This window comes from Drosophila mojavensis, unplaced genomic scaffold (genome assembly GCF_018153725.1).
Source record: "Drosophila mojavensis isolate 15081-1352.22 unplaced genomic scaffold, ASM1815372v1 contig_19, whole genome shotgun sequence".
Lineage (NCBI taxonomy): Eukaryota > Metazoa > Arthropoda > Insecta > Diptera > Drosophilidae > Drosophila > Drosophila mojavensis.
The window spans coordinates 3,795,263-3,818,793 of record NW_025318726.1 but is presented as its reverse complement, the minus strand read 5'-3'; the positions used below and the strand labels follow the sequence as shown (position 1 = coordinate 3,818,793).

General features: G+C 42.2%; 1 protein-coding gene across 13 annotated transcripts in view; it reads left to right on the top strand.

Moving 5' to 3' along the window:
* Positions 1-23,531, top strand: part of LOC6572144 (regulating synaptic membrane exocytosis protein 2) — a 44,301-nt gene that overhangs the window by 17,730 nt on the left and 3,040 nt on the right. Inside the window, exons 6-22 of one of the 13 annotated variants that reach the window (XR_004363789.2) lie at positions 1,027-1,988; positions 3,479-3,680; positions 3,849-4,163; positions 4,433-5,031; positions 5,089-5,226; positions 6,530-6,664; positions 7,252-7,434; positions 9,838-9,960; positions 10,847-11,227; positions 11,784-12,127; positions 13,007-15,753; positions 16,443-16,568; positions 16,895-17,123; positions 21,194-21,371; positions 21,438-21,605; positions 21,668-21,799; positions 23,081-23,211. Coding sequence is in view for 12 of the 13 variants with exons in the window: in XM_001998260.4 (XP_001998296.2) it covers positions 1,027-1,988; positions 3,479-3,680; positions 3,849-4,163; positions 4,433-5,031; positions 5,089-5,226; positions 6,530-6,664; positions 7,252-7,434; positions 9,838-9,960; positions 10,847-11,227; positions 11,784-12,127; positions 13,007-15,753; positions 16,443-16,568; positions 16,895-17,123; positions 21,194-21,371; positions 21,438-21,605; positions 21,668-21,874 (7,037 nt within the window). In the remaining variant the exon portion in view is untranslated. Of the gene's footprint in view, positions 1-1,026; positions 1,989-3,478; positions 3,681-3,848; positions 4,164-4,432; positions 5,032-5,088; positions 5,227-6,529; positions 6,665-7,251; positions 7,435-9,837; positions 9,961-10,846; positions 11,228-11,783; positions 12,128-13,006; positions 15,754-16,442; positions 16,569-16,894; positions 17,124-19,555; positions 19,773-21,193; positions 21,372-21,437; positions 21,606-21,667; positions 22,030-23,080; positions 23,489-23,531 lie in introns of those variants that run through there. The other 12 variants (XM_015166240.3, XM_032728254.2, XM_032728255.2 and 9 more) reach the window with 12 other exon arrangements.

Here is a 23,531-nt window from a genome sequence, read left to right as displayed (position 1 = left end):
AACATCTCTGAAACACACTTCACTGCCTCACTGAACAGTTTAGACCTACACACACTCACGGCCCCTCCTCCTGCTCTCCTACTCACTCCAAACGGACAAGCAAACCACTAGCTTAATTAAGGCCCTACCTAGCGCAAAACATTTTATGTATATCTTAGCCACTGCAGATAAGTATGGTACAATAGATTTTCGATATTCTCTGAATATACCCATATCCAAGACCTATGCACCTATCTCTCTCTCTCTCTGTATTTGCCTGCCTTGTATGGCATGCTCCATGTACGTTGCTCGAGATCCCAGCACCTCTGAGAAACTTCTACTACACGTAAAACATTTGTATGCTAGGTCTTAAGGCGCAATCAAGTTTTCTAAGTTCCAGATCTGTCAAATGCTTTGATCTTATGGCACCGACATAGCTTTTTAACTGTAACTTAGGTCTGTCTCCCCTTAATCTACATATAATCCTTACTCTAGCTAACATACTACATACATTAATACAATACTATACAATGCACTTAAGGATCTATCTTCAGCAACTGGCTCAGCTATACATATTGAAGCTTTTGAGGAGCGACATTTTAATGATTACTTAAGATCGGATGGGAATGATTACTTAAGTCGTTCTCAACAGCTAAACTTATTGACAATGCTGAACATAGTTCCTTCCCATAACTTAAGGTCTTTACGCTCTTACGTATTTTATTTAGATTTCACCATCAATCGACAATCAACTGAAAACATCCAACTCATGAATAAATATATGAAAACTGTATATATATATTTCCTTATATGGCACTTGTTAAACATTTCTCGCCGTAAGTTTTACCACAAAGGACAACAAACTAATGTCAGGCAAATGAACCCACAGAGAAGGGTATTCGAAAATTCGAGCAATTGAGTAACCCTATAAATACAAATCAGAGTCTCTGCCCCGCCTCCCCTCTTAACCCGCCCATTGACCCACAAAGTCGAGTCGATAGAGTATATATAAATGCCAACCATTACTAGTACCTCCTACATCTACAGGCGGGCGTCTCCAAGTGCGCACGGATCCTTGGCGACAGCAGCGCAGCCTCAACGAGCGCGATCTACTGACAGTAGGCTCGAGTGACTATCGGCTGCTGGGCCACACGAATCAGCGGCTGTACGCCTCGGCGGATCAGCGGGATCGGTATGAGCTGCAGCTGCAGCATCGCGAGCGCCTGGAACAGTATCCGCTGACGAGGACCGCTCGACTGGACGTGCAGCAGCGCAACTCGCTCAATCGCAGCAATCACGAGCGAGCGGCTGGAGCTGGTGGGGCTGGTGGTGCAGGTGGAGCAACTGGTGCTGCCTTTCGTCGGGCACCGCCCTTGGCCGCAGCCAGCGGCTGCGCTGGTGGCAGCAGCAGCAGCAGCACCAGCAGCAGCTACTATCCACAGAGCTACAGCAAGCCGCAGATTGTCATTGGATCAGGCTCTGTCTATGAGCGTGGCGCGATGTCGGCAGCTGCTGACGGCGTGCGAGGCAGCCTGAGCCGAGAGCGCGGCCTGCTTGGCGCTGGTGGTGGTGGCGGCGGTGGCGGCAGCAGCTCCCTCAGCTCCACGGAGGCCGCCTACTGGGATGAGCCAGCCACCAGTGGTGGTGGCGGCGGCGGTAGCACATCATCGTCGTCGGCGGCGCAGGACTCGCGCCGCTTCACCGAGCGCAGAATAAAGAAAACGGTGCGTTTCGATGCGCACGATGACGAGTCGTCGCTCCTGGTGGCCCCGGGCACAGGCAGTGGCTCCTTGCCACCAGTCACCGCCATACTGCCCTCGACGGCTGTGGATGTGGGCACGGCGACTCTGCTGACCAGCGCGAAGCTGGCGCAGCCGCTAGACGGCGACTGGTCGCGCTGGGAATCCGAGCGGCAGGGCAGCCAGGACTCGGCCACTAAAGACTCGGGCATTGATACGAGCAGCACCTTTACCAGCAGCGAGGACTCGAACCGCGGCGACGGCCCCAAGGTACACGACAGCAACACCCACAGCGCAGGCAAAGCGAACCCCTAAACATGAAAGAAAATTAAAATCCAAACTGAGCCCTTGATACGGGCTGCCAAATTGCATTTTGTCTGTGTAGAGTCTGAGTGTGTCCCAGGTCCCTCTGTCCCTCTGTCTGTCTGTCTGTCTGTCAGTCAATCAGTTTCCTTATAAATATGTTTCTATCTATATACTCCCACTATCCTTCTACACCTCTCTCTATCTATGTCTTTCGCTCTCTCTCTCTCTCTCTCTCTCTCTGTCTTTATCTTTTTCTTTGTCTTTACTAAGCTCCGTTTGTTGTTCTTGTTTTTTCCTTAACTTGAAAAATAAATTACCTTTCACATATATTGCCTATGTAACGCTCAAAGTCTATTAGACCCCGAATATCCTTTTTAGTTTGCATTCTTTATAGGCCAGATATCTCTCTCTCTCTGTCTCTCTCTCTCTCTCTCCTAGTTGTAAAAGCAATTACCCCGCCAAATGCAGCCGATATCCATTTACAGTACCAACAGCCATAGAATAACTCTTAACCATACAAATGCATGCCGAAAAACATACAACAATTCTACATCATTCCACTAACTGTAAAATTCCTTTGCATGAAGAGACGTAGGCTCAAGTCCTTGGCTACTGAGCACGTTTTTATTCCCAGTTCCAGTACCTGTTCCAGTTCCAGTTCCAAATCCCATTTACTCACACTACAACATTAGCTAGATACCTTCCACATTATCCACAACTTCCACATGATATCTTAGCACGTTCTTTTCTTGCATGTTCTTTAAATGTTGTAAACGATCCGTAACACATTTTCAAACATATTTCCGAATTTGAAATTTGCGAATTTAATATGACTTTTAATTGAATTTAATGATCTAATTGCAAAAGCTACGTGTGTGTTCTCAAAGTAGGTCTATAATACTAAAACTTAACTCAAATCGAAATGTGAATGACAACTACTATTCTATATACTATCTAACTACAATATCCTAACAGCCTATCGTAGAAACTGTTTCTAGCTTGTAAGAAAAACAAAACTGAATGTATAAAAAACAAAAACAAACAAACAGAAATGAAACCAAATGTATAAAATGTCTTATTTTTTTTAAATATTTAATTTTCCATTGTTGTTCGACTTTGTTTATGTATTATTTTAACTAACTGTAAGTTCTTAAATTAAGTCATATATCTATATATTTATATGTGTATATCGATGTATAAATATATAGATATATGTATACATAAGACTTTTGTATAGTGCAAATCTAAAACTATAAACCATTCTACTTCCTGCATACGAACATCGACATTTGCTTCACCAAACAAATACCACAATCAACAATATCTAAACAAAATCTATGCAAAATTGACATCCACGATCTCATCCCGACACCCGATCGATCCAACAAACACCCATCCACCACCAACACCATCCACCCACAATGCGTGTACATACATACATCATGTGTCTATAGAATCCGGTGAATTGGCAAACATCCGCGGATAATACTCGCATGATTGGTCACATGATATTACGTAAATACTATGATGGGGAAGATATATTAGGCTTAAAGGTGAACGGCGGCCAGCCCGTGGGTCTCGGAGGCCCATGCAGAGCCATTGTGGAGAAGGTGAAACGCGGTTCGGTGGCCGACGTCGAAGGCTGTATACGACCAGGTAAAGGCCAAAAATCTCGCCAACATCTCTCAATCATAACTCATATATCTCTTTCTCTCTATCTCTGTCTCTTTCTCTCTCTGTCTCTCTCTGTCTATCTTTCGTTTTGCCGTTTCATTCACCACAACATGAACAATCATTAAACAATCGATTGTGAACGCTACGCAGGCGACGAGATCATCGAGTGGAACGGACGCAGCCTGCACAACAAGAGCGCGGACGAGGTCTACGACATCATCGACGAGAGTCGTCTGGATGCACAGGTGGAATTGATTGTGGGTCGATCGCTGCTGCTGCCATCCAGTGGCGCCGGCAGCGTCGACAGCGGCAGCAGCAGCAACGTCAGCCCCAGCAGCGCATGCTCTGGCTCGGGCAGCAGCGTCACCCGGCGCTCCTCGGCCAACTTTCCGCACAGTGGGCTGGCGAGCAGCATGGCAGCCAGCGCAGTGGTCAGCAGCGGAGGGCGTTACCTGCAGCGTAAAGGTGTGTGTGAGTGTGTATATGCGCGTGCGTGTGTGTGTAATGGAGTCTCTACGATTAGTTGTAATAGAAATGAACTTTGAGAAAGACTTAACAGTAATCGTAATCAGGTTCCAGAACATTTATCTTGGCTAGGACATGTAGATCTACACTTATAGGATGTATGTGTAAGCCACACACTAAACAAAATCCAAGACAACAAAGACAAACTATACATAACAGGAATTTAATATAAGTTGGCTAAATATTCCTCTGCTTCTCTCACGATACAGCACCCGGCGTTGAGGCTCTAGAGCTGCACCGCGATAAGCCGAGCGTGCTGATCACCTCGCCCGGCTCTCCGGATCTCCACACCGGCGGCTCGAACAACGGACTGCGTCATCGTGGCGCTGGCATTGGCAGCTGCTCGCAGCAGTCGCAGCGCTTGGAGGCCAGCAGCCATAACCACAGCCACAGCCATAGCCATAGCCACAGCTACAGCAGCCACAGCCACAGCAGCAGCGGCAGCGGCAGTAACAGCGGCAGCAGCAGCAACAGCAGCGCCACCGTCGCCGCCTCGGGCGGCGTGCACAGCGCAACGACGGCGGGCCACCATCATCATTGTCACCCAACAGCGGCATCACCGCCATCGCACGCGCACGCGCTTCCGCATCCGCATCCCCACCCGCACTCGCACTCGCACTCACACGCCCACGCCCACTCGCACCATGGGCATGGCATGGGCGTGACAACACAGCCGATTCCCATCGAGGGCCGGCTGCAGCTGAAGCTCGGCTACGATCAGACCACTCTGCAGCTGATCGTGACGCTGGTTTGCGCCACGGGCCTGTCGCTGCGTCAAAGCGGCGCCGGGCGCAATCCCTATGCGAAGGTAAGTCAGTCCACCTGAATCTAGTTACTAAGTTGCTCATGCGCTAATTGTTTGCAGGTGTTCCTGCTGCCCGATCGCAGCCAGAAGTCCAAACGACGCACGAAAACCGTTGGCACCACCTGCGAACCGAGGTGGGGTCAAACGTTTTTCTACTCCGGTCTGCGCCGCAGCGATCTCAATGGTCGCCAGCTTGAGGTATACTTCTCAGTCCCATTAAATTTATCCTGCTTAAACCGTTTATGATATATTTTTCTACCGATCCTATTCACTCTTCACTTTAGCCTTCTTAAGTTTGTTACTTCTATATCACCATCGATCACCTATCTCTATCCTCTAGAATACCCTGAACCATTTGAGAAGGAAAATCAGAGTATAATGGTTTTGTGAAAAGTATGTAACAGAATGAGGATATATATTTCTGATCAGGGCGACGAGCTGAGTCGATATAGCCTTGTCCGTCTGCCTGATAAATTGAATTCCTTTTTAAGCGTAATTTGAATACTATTAGATCTAGATATTTAAGATATTTTATAAATACACAGGTTTTGCAATTTACAGATTGTGAATACCACGCCCCTTTCGCCCCCAATTTGTATTAGACACCTGGAATATACATATGTGCTTTTGAATATCCACACTGCAGCCCCAGGCACAGTCGTTGCTTACTACGCAATTAGCAGGGCGCATGTGTGTGCATGTGTTTCTGTATATGTGCATAAAAAAAGTACAGAATGGTTGGAATATCAGTTCTACGCAGGGTTGAGGGTATCTCCAAGTCGAGCCGTCTCGCCTATTTTACATAATCTTTAAAAAAAATCTTCTCGAGCCCTCGCTGAAATAATTTGTTATTAATGTCACCAATTAATTGTATTTATTTATCAATACACTCTTTCGATCTGCTGGTAAATTAATACATATTTTAGTTTATAGCAATCGACTTTCCACTAACTTATCGGTCTTCTTCGTCTTCTTGACTCTCTTTGTATAATAATTGAGATTTATATTCATTTACATGCATTCATTATATGCATTTTTCAATTTATATTGATCAACTTTGTTTATAGTCTCAATTCTGCTTTGTTGATCTTTATTTAAAATGTTAGATTTTGTTATCACCGATCCCTCCATCAAATTCCTGTAGATCTACTTTATTTTACATCAAATGATATTTAATCCCGTTGACATTTTTTTAGTTTTTTATAGGGGTGTCCTGATCTCTCTATTCCACCATCGACACTCTATCACATTCTTGTAGATCTTTGTAATAAAATATTGATTTTTCAGTTATTTTGAAGGACTCCTAGAACTAAAATTCATTTGATCTTCCAATTGCGTTTTCTATTATAGATAAATATATATTTATTTTCTTACGAATTAATCCTACTTTTAAAAATGGATTATCCAGTTTTACGCTTAGTGATCACGTTATTTTTTGAGTTGTCATTGTATTTACTGATCCTACCGTATAATATCCAAATTCTACTTTGTCAATCCATAGGTCACGCTGTGGGATTATGTGCGCTATGGGGCCAACGACTTTATTGGCGAGGTGGTCATTGACTTGGCTCATCATGTACTGGACGACGAAGCCGAGTGGTACCAGCTGCAACCGCATCAGGATAGCTCCCATCTCGTATGTTATGTCCAAGGAAGTCGCAAGCTTCTCTTTGGTTTCACTTATCGTTTCATTTTCATTTGATTCGTCTTTGTGTTTCATGCCGGTTCGTTTCGGTTCATTTGGTTTGCGTTCGTATTTATCTTAATGTTGGTGTGTTGGTAAATGTGAAGCCATTGAGGTTGAGGTTTTCTAAGCTCCCCGGGACGAGATTTGTTGAGCGAAAAACTTAACACAAAACTGAAAAGCAGAAAATTTTTGTTTTCTTTGTTTTTTGTTCTATTTTTTACTTGAGTTTTAGTACTTTAGATGTAATGTTTATCCCCAGCTGTCCATTGAAACAAAATTATTAACTCAGCATTGTCATATCTTTTGTTTATGTCGTGCACACCTTAAAAAAAATTATAAATACATATATATATAATAAAAATACACAACTACATGACAAACAATCACCTATCACCAACCAACCACGAAACAATCAACAACCAACAAATTCAACTCCAACAACAACAACAACACATGCTGTCGCTCGCCCCGTTCCATTCCAATAACAAACCGTTGGTTGGCAACTTTCTGACAACAACAACAACTACGATGAACAGTTACGTGACGAGGGCAGCGATGTGGAGTGTCTGATTCTGACACCGACAGATCATTTATCACCGCCCAGCACGATGTCGCGTCTAAGCGACTCGGACACGACGTCCGAGTGCGACATCGATGGAACGACGCCCGGTGCCAGCATCTCATCGATGGGCAGCTCTGCCAGCCCGCCGCTGTTCGAGGTAACAACAACAACCACAACAAGAACAACACTGCCAAAAACAACAACAACAACACACATTTGGTGCCACTTAACAAATAGGAACAACCAAAATTATATGAAAATATATATTCCCTTTGTATATAAATACATATATATATTACATACATACATGTATATAGAGAGAGTGATACACGCAGCTAAAACTGACAGCAACAAGAGTGAGGACGTCCACACACACACTCACACACACACACAGAAACATATTCACACGACAAGACAATCACAGCTTGCCACAGTCAGAAGCACTTGAACTGATTCTCACACATACACGTGCATAAAAACAGTACACACACACATACAATTTCCGTAGATTCCACTCTCTCTCTCTGTCTCTTCTCTTTGTTCCGCAGCAAAACTGTCTCTTGTCACTCTCGCTCGTACACTTGCAGAGTATTAGAATCTTGTTAGACCGCTTGATACTGAGCTCCAATATTTAAATTTAACTTTAAAAGCTTTCACAAAAATTCAATAATCAATAATGGAAAGCAAGAATATATATTTAATATAAAATATGTAAAAACTGAAAACTTTTATAAGAAATAATATATATAATACCATAAATATTATGAGAAATCAGTTAAAGTTGAAAAACTAATATATTATAATATACTATTATGCCAGAGAAAAACTAAAGCATTTGTACAATTTATATCATCATTTTACAAGATAGTTTATACAACGTGAAGTATTACTAAAAAAATTTTAAATGAATGCTAATTACGTTTCGCTTATATCAAATATACATATTTCGGTATACAAATTTGTCTAGGATTATTAAATCAAATTAATATTTATTTTTTCTTTATTGTATCCCAGAACATTCAATCCAATCTGTTGGACATTTTACCGAATGACGAGGATAGATAGATAGATAAATTAAAACATTTATAAATATTACAAGAAAATAGTAAATTAAATTAATTAAATTATGAAAATATAATAATATGATGTTACATAGCGCTCTGCAAGTGTATTCAGTTTTCGTCAGAATTCTAAGTGTTCTATACTCGTTTTTACACACAAATCTACTCGTTTCATGTTTTCTTATAGTCTGTGCATTTCGTTACTCCTAAGTGTCAATCTCATTACCACCTCTTAGGCCGGACATTTGGGTCTGCCGTCATCTGCACACATCTCGCATACGCCATGTTGCCCAGTATCAAGGCAGTTGCCTGAAGGCTTCATTATTGCTGTCCCTGTCAGTTAATTAGCATGCAGATCAAACTCAAATTGGACGAATTAATTCACTCAAATCAGCCCATCATCAACGCATTCAAATCCATAAATTGTACATAAGTTTGCACACATTCGAAATATGTATAATATCTCTTCCGTTAAAGTTTCTGTGCTTTCATTTGACTTTCGTTCGTTACGTTCTTTTTTACTAATTGGTGTCGTTGTTTCGTTGTGCGTGCGTGTTAAATTTTTCACTCTCTAAACTCTAATATCTGAACTCCTTACTCTAAGATCGCAGCTCTCCATCTATGTGTACTAAATTAAATACTAAAACTCTGAAACAGCGCGTGGCATTTGAAGGCTCTGCGCTTTCGAATCTACCTTTATTCTTTAATTTTGTTGTCATAAGCATCATGTTTCAGCTAACAATAATCTTTGCATTTAAGATCGAATATATACATAGAGTTTAAGTTTTGTAAGCAAAATGCTTTAGGTTTAAGGATGCGTGTAAACATAAAAACTTGAGAACACATACTAACTGCAGAAAACTGTCCAAAGAGTCAGTCTTTAATATTGTCTAAATGAAGAATGAAAAAACAGAAAATCTCTCAAAACTCAACTTTGCAACAAGTCACAAAAAAAAAGAACAACTTTTAATATATTTATCAGCTGCACCTCTGGCCTTTACTCTCTAAGCTTTTGCATGCCTACGCCCTACCTGTATCTGCTTGTAATCGTAGCCTTAAGTGTTTAGTACTGCTGATTACTACTTGACTTATAATTTCTCTTGTAATATACCCCGCTACCAGACAAAAACAGAAAAAACAATCACTTAGCGATCCATTAGACCCACCCGTTTACACACATATATATAGAGAATATACATAAATATATATACAAAATGTACGTATATATGACACACAAATGCAATGTAAAAATTGACATCAGCAATTTGATTTATATTCATTTTGATCACATATGTACATTTTCTCCTCTTGTTCTCTTGCTCTCTATCTTTCCTCTTTATATATTTACTCAACACACACACACTATCCACTCCCCGTTGGTTATATGCTGAACATGTATATATAAATATATATATTCATATATATATATTTGTATGTATATCCGATATATGCTACCCGAATTGGTCCCATCCACAAATCGTTAAACTCGCATAATTCAGCTCGATCTAAACGAGCGTCGATCCAGACGTGACATGTCGCCCCAGGGCCGCAAACGGGTGGCCGGGATGATGGCCAGAGATTATCGCACAGTATCTGGCATTGGACAAAGTTATCACAATCAGGTTTGCACCTAAGCTAAATTAACGTAACACTCCATCAAACAGATCAGAACCGATCAGACAGCGCATTGTAAGCCACACACATACAACACAGGCAGTCCAAGCAGCTTTAGTACACAGCAGTAAATATCTATTTCATCCCATCAATGGATAAAGTGCTCCAAGCGAATCAGTAGGCCACTTACATATATCAGCATATATATTAGTTGCAATCATCTACTTAGCTACCGCTAGTCAGCCAGGCCTACAGTTTTCTGCACTTTCGTAATACTAATACTGCTACTATTACTACTACTACTACTATTACTACTACTAATCAAACTAATTAACATAACTCAACCAATTATTTATATATATATAAACTCAAGCCTTTATTATATCGATGCTTTTATCAGTTGCCGAACAGAGCAGCAATGCTCTGTTCCCGGCTGATCGGAGATCGGAGTCTTGTTTCCATATGTCGTTAATTGATTTTGTTTCGAATTCTCTTGCTAAGTATACATACTTATTCCGTATGCCTTTACTATTAACTGTAATTACCTCCGTTAATTTACAAACTCATTTTCCGTGTTCCAGTAGAATTGCAGTAACAGTTAATCAAACCACACGTACACCTGAACAGCAAACACACCCACACACTCGAATTATGAACTTGAATGAATTTCAATGCCACTCTACTCACAGATATATATCTTTTAATATACATATATATTTATAAATATATATACATGCATATGCTTGTATGTATGTGCCTAGCCGTAAGCTCTCGCGGATGCCGGACTTCAGACCTGGGTGCAGCCCGGTTAAGGCCTGAAGCTAATTCTCTCCCTCTCTCGTTGCCCTCTAACGTATGCAATGTTTTTTCTCTGCTCTCTCGCGGTCACATCAGAGTTCTGCAACTACTGCGGGTTACTACCGACGAGGCGGTGCCAATGGTGTCGGCTCCGCCATCGGACCTGGTGGCATGAGCCTGAGCCAGCGCAGCCACTCGGCAGCTCCCAGCGACAACTATCACGGCCATCAAGGACATCCGGGCACAGGCTACGGCTACAGAAGCAGCAGTCCGCGGCGAGGATCGCTATCGCCGCCCGACGATCGTTACATTGACTATCCAGTGCTTCCAATTCACGGCTCACCCAACGCCGCGGCCTACGGCGGCGGAGGCAGCGGTGCTTCGGCGGCGGCACAGACACCACAGCAGCAGCGTTTCCAGTCTCGTTCTGCCACTGCCACGCCTACGGGATCGCCCAAGAAGCGACAACTGCCACAGGTAAGTCATATACTAAAGGTAAAAGTCTTTGGTAAAAAAAAAAAATAAATAATAAAGACAAATTTGGTATTTACTATTATGCCTATTTTGTAACCAATATGTCAAAGAGTTTGCATGTTTACTAAATTAAAATACATTATTCGGAACTCTAGTAATATCGAAGTAGTTTGGGATAGGCAGATGCAATCAGTTGCCTCAGAGCTGTGCATTCGAATCATGTTCAGTATTTTAATAAATAAGCAAATTCGTATACTTAAAAGTCGAGATATTTTCCGGCTGGAAGAACAAAAGCTTCCTTACAAGTTATACCCTGAATGCATTAAAATTGTAATTCAACATACCTCGAATATCGTACCCTAGTTGGAGATAGTTTCCTGTGAGGAACACACGAATTCCGAGTCTAGGGTTGATCGAAATAACAGCTCTGCATAAAAACTTTTCCGTCTTGAGCATCTAAAGAGTCGCTGACGTATTATATCTTGCCTTATTCATATAGTGTTCAAGTTATAACAAATTTATTACCAAACTTACAAATTCTATCTTACTTTCCTCGAAGGTGCCACAAACCTCTCGCAGCGCCATGTTGCGCGATCGATTGGGTCAGGACTTTGACGAGCGGCTGGCATCGGGCAGCCGCTTTGGCCGCCATCGCACACGGCAGCCGCACCATCAGGCGACATATCGCAGCACCGGCATGGGTGGCTGGGAGCGCCACTACACAGGACTTTCGGATAGTGATCTGCAGTCGATGGACACGCGGATGCGGCCAAGGCATTCGCTGTCGCCGGACAAGGACTTCATGGGCGAGTTTGGTGACTCGGACATGGAGTCGGTGGTCAGTGTGACGTCGAGTGCGTTTTCCACTCAGTCGGAGCGTCCGCGCACCTCGCGCGGCCTCAGGTGAGTTGTAGGCCGAGCTGTAGAGCTCGCGGAGACGCTGAGCTAGAATCAAGCTGGCGCCTGGCTCGCTGCACTCGCGTCCGCTTCGTTAATGTCGCCAAGCCATGCCAAAGCAAAGCTGCCAAAATTATGCTGAAATTACGATTGTGGGCTACACACAAATATTGGTATCAACTTTTTCAAGTAGAGGCTACAAAATCCAAAATTTCCCTGTTAATTAGGCCCTGATTCAATTGAATTGCGAACCCGAATCAGAAAACCGCGCTTAACGCATTACACCAAAGACACGCACAATGAAACTCACACAGATACATACATACATCAGTTAACAAAAGCAAGGCAATCCGAAAAAAACATAAAGTTTTCTTTCTGCATTTACTTTTTGTGTTTTTCTTACAAAACGAAACCAACAAAAACGTTAACGAAACAAATAAAACCGATAAACAAAAAATCGCCCAACGCTCGACGCGCGCTGCTCTCTCTTTTGTGTTCACTGCTTTTGCGTGCTCTTCACCACACACAATCACTCTAATCACACACACACACACACACACAACTACAACCACAACCACAACTCACCACGCAAACGAACCACCTCAAATGAACACTCGCTGACCTCGGACGCCAACCATTGCGCTTGCATTTCCCGACGATCGTTCGTAATTTCTCACAAACTCAACAAATTCAAATTCACCTCAAAATTTCCCCCACCATACGCTGGGCTGTTAACGTTAATGTTAACAACGCATGCTGTTAACTTACATTAAATGTAAATAAATACGAAAACACAACAAATTCGACACTGGCTCACATTGAACCACCGAACAACCACCCACCCAACCACCCGCCACCGATAACAACAAAATAAATCAAAATCAGCTTTCCACGCAACTGGCGCAACCTCTTCGGCGCCCAAAGTAGCATATTGGGCGGTGCCGTTGGCGGCCCTGTGACCGGCCTTAAGGTCTATCCCGTTGAGCACCACCGCGCGAACACCATCGAGGTGGACGACTGCGACTATCTCTCCAGTGGTGGCGGGGCTCATCAGCTCCTGCTGCTGGAGCAGCTCGAGCAACTGCAGCAGCTAGCCGCCTTGGCTGCCGCCGACTCGCCGCCCAACACCGCCGCATTGGGTGGGTTCAGCGGTGCCGCATCTGCAGTCCCGCCACCACCCACAACTATACCACTGCCAATGACCGCACCACAGCAAGTACTCGTAACGGACACAAACAGCGGCGAACTGATCGAGCAGTTCTTCGTGGAGCCGGCCCTGATGGCGGAGGAGACGCCGCTTAACCTCGAGCCACACGAGCCCCATTTGCTTACGCATAGCGTTTACTATTCACCTCATTTGCCCAACACATTCATACAGCCGCCGCTTGACTTGTACCAACGACGCCACAACGGACGCCAGCTCGACCACGCCCCCACCATCGCCACCGCCACCGCCACCGCCAACGCAACCACTCATGCGAATCACACCTATGCGCTGCCCGGCTTTGAGCAATTCAAGCGCTATACCACGCCCGTCATGAATCTCTTTCGCAGCTCCACAACAGCACCGCCAGCGTCTGCCCATGACCACGCCCACACGGTCTCCTCCTCGCCCAGCTCCTACGTGGGCTACGTACGCGATCACCTGGACAAGAGCTGCAGCCACTGCCAGAACGGTAGCCAGCCGGTAGTGCTATCCACAAACACAGCCCTGGCGACGCCCGGCCTGGCTATTGGCGCCTGCACCGATCCCTGTTGCCTGGCCGATGCACATCCCCATCCGCAGCATAAGCCCATTGCATATCCCTATAGCGCGGAGCAGCTGCTGCGTCGCCCCTCCCTCTCCATGTATCAGCCGGCAAGCACCTCAGAGCCCTCGCTGCCCACCATGGACCCGGATCCCATGTGCGGCGAGTGCGTTGACCAGCATTTCCTGGGCGGCCTGATTGGGCCGCAGCTCAATCTGGGCGTGGTGCCCACCTACCATGTGCACACGCCAACAGCGACAGCTCATCGGCGAGCGAACTCGCAGCTGGCACCGCCTCCACCACTGCCCACGCAATCCGTGCTGCGACTCTCGCGACAGCTTAGCGAGGATGCCCTAGTCTCGGCGGTGCCCATAGCGGAGGCGACGGCACGGGCTCAACCCACATCGATTCTGAAGAAGCCCAAGCTGGACCGACGTCGCATGTTTCACGAGGGCCAGTCGCGCTCCCTGGACTACGATGATTTGCATACGAAGAGCTGGGGCAGGCGGCGCATACGTTACGAGGACGAGGTGGCACCACATGAGCTGATGCCGCACGCCTATCACCCCAGTGAGGAGCAGTTGCCCAGCAGTCGCCGATACGGCTCCGAGACGAACATACGGCAGTCGTATATGGGCGCCAATGTGGATGCCGCCAATCCGCTGAGTCACTCGCATTTCCTGGTCACCGATGACAAGATCGTGACCATCACCTACGACTCGGATGTGGGCTGGACCCGACGCGGCGTAGCGCCCTCCCTCTTCCGCGGTCCACACCGTCGCGGCGTCGACGCTCGCAATCACATGTCCCTCGACCTGCAGCGCACCAGCCAGCAGAAGCTCTACGGACCCGCTGCGCCCTACATGAAGCGGCGTCGCAATCTGCCACATCCGCCTAGTGCGCAAAACGCACACAATTTCTCGCCCATGGAGGCGATCGGTGGTGGTGTTGGTGGGGGCGGTGCACAGAACAGTGGTACATACAACAGTAACAATCACAACAGTAGCCACTACACCAATCACAATAGCCACGCAGCGAGTAGTGTTAGTAGTGTTAGTCAATTTCACAACAACCAACAACAACAACAACAACAACCACAATCAATTAGGCAAAAAGGGAAAGAAGGCATCATCGCCGTAAACGGATTGTTGGCATCGGCATCGGAACAATTGACGAAATCTAGTGGTGGGAGCGGTGGTGCAACATCTGCCGCAGCTACCGCTGCCGCTACTGGTAATATCGTCTGCGATGGTAATAATGCTAATAATGCTTCTTCTTCCTCTTTTGCAAATCCCCCACAACAACAACAACAACAACAACATCATGGTGTCGCTAATCAACCAATAACAACAACAAACGCATCACCCAATAAACGTGCCCCATCATCAATACACAATACCACTACAACAACAACAACAACAACAACAAACGACGCCAACAACTTGACCCATGACGCAACATCAACCAATCTCACACAACAACAACAACAACAACCACCAAATACATGCACAAATCTCATCACAAATGCAACAACAAACACATCGTCGATTGATGCGGCAACAACAACAACAACAACGACGACAACGATAACAACCGCAACGACTGCTACAACAACTGCCACAAATACAACTACAACAACAACAACAACAAATACAAATAACACGAATGAACCAAACGCAACAACGACAACAACAAACGCCAATACGAATGCTAATACGGATGCGGATGCGGACGCGGATGCACCTATCGATGTTATCGATTGGGATGCAATCGATGCGATGCTCGACGACGATTTCAGTGAGTACGACAAGGAGAAGAACGGTGCCAACGAGCCGAGTGGAGCCAAGTCAGTCGACGGTGGAGGCGGAACTGAGGAGAAAGCCGGTATGTATTGGATATTCAAGCATCTAATCCATATTTCAGATATCACAGAAGATCAATAGCATTAGATTTAGAGATCATCTATAGCCAAATAATTTATATATTCTAATTTGAAGTTGGAAGCAAAGTAATTAATTACGGCAAAGAGAGTCACATGGCTCCGTAGGCTAATCGGAATACAATCCAACTGACTCCTATTCCATATACTATGTATATTGTTTTATTACTCATATTCCTGCAGTCCATTCTATTCATATGAGTCAATTGACTATCTATTCGAGTCGTATGATTATTATTCTGTAATGCTGCTTATATATAGTGATGTTGGATTCTTATTCTATTCACGGGATTTCTTATATTACTAAAATATTAGCAATATTTAGGATGCGCATGCTAATGGCGTGGCAAACTTTCTTGAAGACCTGAATTCATATGTACTAATATTTATCTATTGAACAGATATATAATAATTAGCGACCAACGGAGTCTTATGGAGTATCTTGTTTTGAGTCTTGTTCATGTTGTTGTATGAGCTCCTTATAGCTATTGTATTTTGATTTGGTTACCAAAGATATTTAATTCCGTTTAGTATTTTTGCGAGAACACTAATACTTCGCAAATCCGTAATTTCTAATATTCAATATTTCATGTATGTTTCCGTTTCTCTTTTTTTGTTTTTGTGTGCTCCACAGATGGCAGCCTGTCAGACACCACAACGGATCGAAAAAAATGCGGCAACGTGGATCAGGAACGATCACCCAAAGGCGGCAGCGGGATGGGTAAAAAATCCAACTCGACGTCGCAACTGTCGGCAACAGGTAAGAGACTTGTTGCCTTTTCTTTGTATACTATTCGCTTACAAATCTTGTTCAGTTGTCTTGTTGAACATGATCAGATAATCCGAGTATCAAATTACCAAAAATCATCAGTAGGCTCCATTCGAGTGATAGAATCATGCACTAGACGAGCCGCCTCTTTGGTTTCTCACACTTGTATTTTTCATTCTTAAAATTTGTTGATTTCACTAACTAATTCATCGATCATCTTTTGCATAATTGTTAACATTTTACTAACCAACCGTAACAAATACATAAACAAAAAAAAAAAAAAAAAAAAAAAAACTAAAATAATGCCATACTCAAAGGTCGTAAAAGACGTATGGGCTTTGGAAAGAAGGGTAAGAACTCGTTCACGGTGCATCGCAGTGAAGAGGTGCTGCCTGGTGATATCACGCGGGAGTTGCGCTCCGGCGGAGGTGCCGGCTGTGTCAGCGGTGGTGCTGGCGGTGCCGGTGGCGGTGGCCTATCCCGTGGTTCGTCCTCGGAGGCGGACCCCATTGAGCAGTTTTTCGGCGATGGCGCTGGTGGGGAAAGGTGCGCACACAAGTCCAACTTATTCTGTCTCTTTCTGTCTCTCACTATCTGTGAAACTATCTTTCTATCTAGCTAATTTCTCTATTTATGCTATGCTTTGAGTTTATAGTTTTACATTTGATTTCTGATTCCATTTGCTTTTTAGTTGCCTTTATCGGAAATCGAAGCAAACAACAATGCTTAAAGTTCATGATGCTGATGACGATGATGATAAACATTAGTTAGCCATATTACAAAAAAAAAAAAAAAAACTAAACATAATTACAAAGCAAAACACATTAATTTTCTGATAAGCAGGTTGCCATGTATTTCTAGCTGTAAGAAATGTTCACAAATCAAAAAAAAAAAAAAAAAAAAAAAAAGTTGCGCTCGCTCTCTTTGATTCTCTTGCTCTCTATCTCACTCTTTATTTCTATCTCTCTCTCGTTCTCTATTTATCTCTGTACCTCTCGCTGAGTATTTTTGCGTAAAAGCTTGCTGCAAGCTTTCTCTCTCGCGCGGCCCGCTTCAGTTGAAAGCAATACAAATCGAAAGCCCTTTTGAGTTATTTGATTTTTAGTTAACCTCCAAGCGCAATAAACCAACCAAAGAAAAAAATACAACAAAAAATCACCCAACCAACCAATCAACAAACAATCCAAAGTCGATACGTATTTTTAGGCTTAAACCAAAGAAATTGCTAAAAGACGTCGCACAAGCCGAAAGCTTTGCTTGTTGGTAGTTGCAAAAGCTCGTGAAAAGCTTGGAAACCAAAAAGGAAAAAGGATAAAGCAAATGCCGACCTACGCAAAGCTTTCGGCTGTGTGCGCTGACTGTTGACGGTCACTGTGGCTGCAGTGCGGTTGACTAATGGAGGCTCCCAACTCTTTCCGTAATGCATTTTAGTTTCGCAGCCACTTTGCCTCTTTTGTTTACAATAAATACTAACCTTTAAAGCCAATCGTTCGTTTAACCTTACTTATATATTGTTAATGCCATTTATTACAAGATTACATACTTTATTGAGTTCGAACCAAAACAAACAAATTAACTACAAGCAAACATGTACAACATTTTACTCTTAAACTTTGTTCGATTTACATATGCATGCATTGAGTTACCTACTATTTATAACAACAATAACTTGCAATATACTTTTACCAAAAATATACTACTTTAGCTTCCTACCTACCTACCTATCTACCTAACAGTCTATTACAGCCTTTTTAACTAGCTAAAGTAACTGTTTTTAATACATGCGAAAAGGTATCGAAATCATTATTTGCAGTTATGTGGTAAGACTGGTCCATGGTATATAAGCCCGACTAAGAACAGTGCTAGCAAAGCAGACACTGACATTTTTAAATCATTTTGCCATATAGTCGACCGGTCCAAGTTTCCGATTACGAATTCTGCATGAAGACAGCAACTGAAGCTTCTGCTAGTAGTATCAATAGTATAAATAAAATGAATACCAACAATTGAACTAATGTTTATCATCTGTTTTCTACAAGTTTTCTGTTATTTTGCAAAACAATTTGATATTTATGTACGTATATACAGGGAGCTCTGTCAAAGAAAGCCAAAACAATTAAAAAATAAATAATCAATCAAAATAAATACACCAAGATACAAACAATAAACTAATCACACCACACAACAAATTCATCAATGAAAATTTGCATCGATTTGGAGTATATATTCGAAATATGTACACATATATACAAAAAAGCATGTATATATACATATATAAATATATGTATGTATAAGTCAAATACACACCAAGGAACTGAATCAGTGAATCGTAGCAAAGAGAAATAAGACGTCGCAATTCATTCCTCACACATACAAACTCAGCAAACAAATACTTTAAGTATCTTTAATGGAATAAATGTATTTACAATGAATATTGATTCCTTATAAATTGGGCATTACTCTAAGTAATATATATATATATATATATTACTATATATATATGAGCTACTTTTGGTTTATTTGTTTTTTATTTTTGCCAGTATGATTTCGACTTTATTTCCAGTTTCGTTTCACTCTCTGTACTCTAATTTCTGTATAGTCAGGATATATATACATGCATATAGCTGTATCCGCATATGTATATATATATGAATGTATATATATGCATATATACCTATATATACATGTATATTCCCAGAGCCCAGCGTCGAGTATCGTGTAACGTTTATCGCGCATCGAGTAGAGGCCAGCATCGCGAAACACAAGTCCTTTCATTCAGAGACGGACAAAAACGAGGCAGCAAAACATTGTTCAGTTCGAACCTTTGAGTTTTGAGTACATATATCATTCATACATCAATAGCATATTGTACTATAGAACTCATATTGAACTCTCTCAATCTCTCTATATATGTACATTCATATATATGTATATATTTATGTATATATATATACGTTTGTCTATCATATTCTTGGCAGACCAATATCAGGCTCAGTATTTGGGCAGCTCGAGCGCGAGCGGCTCCTCCACTAGTCACCATCATATCACACTACCACCACCACATCCATATTATCAAAGGCAGTCGCGCGGCTCGGCGGGCAGCATCCAGCGGTCTGTGGAGGTGCCGCCGGTGCCAGCGGTCACCCGCTACAGTGCGGGCAGCATACATTCGATCTCTAGCTCCGAGGGCTCATCGTAAGTTTCTCTGGCCAATACAAAACAGCCAACAAATTATACCTAACTAAAATAGTTAAAACATCTAAAACAAATACTTTGTCATCTAAACTCTCCTCGAAATTTCTGCTCTCTCTGCCTACGCATCCTTCTCTCTGTCTGCCTCACTCTCTATTTTCTTCAATTTCGACTTCCATTGCCTTTGTAAATGGCACTATGTGTCGATATCTCTCTCTCTCTCTCGCTCTCTCTCTCTCTCTCTCTCTCTCTCCAACACGCTCTGTCTCTCTGTATCTTTCTCTGTCTTTCTCTCTCTATCTCTCTCGCTCTGTCGCTCTTTCCTGTCTCATACCGCATACCACCCGACTATAATACACATTTTTCTCTGATCATGTTATTTAATTATCTGTGTCCAATCTTTGCCGGCATCTCTTTCTTGTTATCTACGTATGTGCGCCTTGATATATCGTTCGAGCCAGTCTGCATTTTTGTATATCTATAAATATATTTGCGTTCTGTTCAATTTTCCGCTTCACTTCTTTGTGTAATTTTCCGTCTCATATATATGTGCAAAATAAATTTGATTTATTGTTTCTTTTATTTCATTCATTATTGCCAAATACACTTGTATGATTTCCTTAAATATGTATATATTTATACAATTTGATGTGTGTGTATAAGAAAACCAAATAAAAATAAAATAAAATAAAATAAAATAAATTACAGGCCATAAGCTAAACTCTATTAACTATTACTCAAGTACTAGGCACCTAGACTTCATTGTGGCACTATTGATGTACCATTTTCCTTCCTCATAGAGACAACAGGATCTATTTTATGTATTGTACATATAAATATGTGCATATATTTATATACATATATATAAAATGCTTCAGTAATTCTATTTTAAATACAGTTTCTATTGGCTTTGAGTTGATTTCAGCAGCAGAAATCAAATGAAAAAAAAAAAAAAAAATAATAATAAAAACAAAAGCTTGCATGCTATTGAACTCTCCTGTGTGCACTACTCTGTCAGTACATGATCCACTACTACCATAAGCCACAACCACATCCACAACCACAACCACATCCACACTTACCATACCCATCCACAGAACCAGTCGTAAACCAGTGTACACAACAACCACCAAGACTACTTAAAACAATTTAACTGTCTTTCTACAACTCCCTGTGTATAACAGCCTGGTTCCACAGACGATCTGATTCATAAAGTTTCGCGACTTTGCATCAGATCGTGATTGTTCCGTGGAACCGGGCTAAAACAGTTCTTTTTCTCAAAATCTTGTACTTCTTTGTTTTTATTCCTTTTCAATGAGATCTATGTGATGAAAGTCCTGTATTGAATACCTTTCTAAAGTCTTTAACTTTTTCAACAAAAAAAAAAAAAAAAAAAAAAAAAAAAAACCGGTAAATTCCTATAGATTTTCACCATCATTACGCAATGATGGAGCCCTGAATGAGTTCGTGGATGGCCTCGGCCCGGGTCAATTGGTTGGTCGTCAGGTGCTGGGCGCCCCCTCACTAGGTGACATACAGCTGTCGCTGTGCCATCAGAAGGGCTTTCTCGAGGTTGAGGTGATACGAGCCAGGGGCTTGCAGGTAAGCGAAGGCACAAGTCAATTGAAGGCGGGAAGTATCCAATACGTTATACTTTGCACCTGGCAGCAAAAGCCGTCGTCGAAGATGTTGCCCGCGCCCTATGTGAAAGTTTATCTGGTGTCGGGCAAGCGGTGCATTGACAAGATGAAAACCTCAACGGCTCGTCGCACGCTGGATCCGCTCTATCAGCAGCAATTGGTATTCAAGCAGTCGTACAGCGGTTGCGTATTGCAGGTGAGTGAGCCTGCATGACAAATATATATAGATCTATTAATTTACATCAATTTCCTGTCCAGGTGACCGTTTGGGGCGACTACGGCCGGATTGAAAAGAAAGTGTTTATGGGTGTGGCGCAGATAATGCTCGACGATCTGAATCTCTCGAATATCGTTATCGGCTGGTACAAGCTCTTCGGCACCACCTCACTGGTCAGTTGTCCCACTAATATAGGTTTAGGCTCTAGGCGCTCATCAATAGCCTCACTCGACTCACTCAAACTCTAAACTACTAAAACTCAACTCAACTCAACTCAAACTTAACTCAACTCAACTCAGCTCAAATATTATTATTATACAAAAACGTACAAAAATTCAACTCAAGATCTACTTGCATATTGATAAAAGCAAAAAATACTCAGAACACGAGCCAAAAATATAAATACATGCATATATATATATATATAAATACATATACATACACATATGTAGCTACATTTTATTCAGTATTCTGTATTGACATACGAAACAAGAAACTTCAAATGCAAAACAAAAACTAATTTAACTTCGTAGCTTAGCGAGTCACAAAGCATCTGTACAAACACAAACAACAACAAATAAGAAAAATTTAAAACAAAACAAAATTGAACTATTAGTCAAAAACCAACAACAAATTGATTGCATACATATTTTGCATTTGTTTTTAGTTAGCTAAAAATACAAAAAAGCACACACGCGCACACACGCGCACACACGCGCACACACCTGTATATGAATCGATTACACCGCTAAATTCATTATAACATATAACTATATATTGATCAGTGCCAGCAAGAGATCAAAATTGAAATGCATTTGTACAAAAAAAAATATATATACTAAAAAAAAAACAAGAAACGCTCAAAAATTATAAGCCAAAAGAAAGTTAAACACCTATCGAAAGTCACCTTATATCTATATCACCGTTATCGTTACCGTTACCGTTACGTTCTTTTGGCATAGCATACAACTTCAACGTAGTAATTTATAGACTCGAACAATACTCATATAGGTATGTTTCTCAATCCCCAACTACCTGAAACAAACAACCAAAACCACGATCAATTTACCAAGTCTTCTGCATGCATGTAGTTAACGTACCATTTATCGTATTACCGTATTATCATATCCTTATCATTTCTATCGTATGCGATGATTCCTCTTTGACCTCTTTACTTATACTACTCGTTGCTAACAAACTAAAAACTACTCGATTCCACTAACTGTAATCTTGCTTTGCCCAACTCCCGAACTAAGCTCGAAACATGAACGCATTAAGAACTCAAAACCCAGAACCCAAACCAGAACCAAAACTAAATCAAAATGGCAAATTTCGGCTAGCTGTCAACATAGATTGATAGACACACATTATATTATAATCACATTAGTTAGGGCTAGCGTCGAAGCTGATGAATGACATTTACAATGCATTTCTCGAATGTGTACCCACATCAGGGTCGTCCGATTGTTTGGGCCGGTGAATCAATAATGGAGGAGCAGGGTGAATAACACTTTCCAGCTACAGTGAAAACACTTTAAAGCACCAAGCACAAACAAATTTCCAAACTTGCAAACTGAACTGAATTGTAAGTGCACACACTAAACTAACTAGCTTAAGCATATTGATAACGATTTTATTCTCCACTTATTGCATACGAATGAAACTCTTTTTTGTTTTTATGCAGCTTTCTGTATAACGCGCTAGCACAGCCATTTGCCATTTTACTATCAAATAACTGCCAATCGACAATAAAACTAAGCGAAAACAAAAACAAAACAAAAAGAAATACAAACAGCTCACAAGCAACTAACAATTAATTTGCCCGCTAATAAACGATTAACATTGCATTATTTAAGAAAACATTTGCCGAGATATCGTTAGCTAATTTGTTCGTGGTAATCGTTG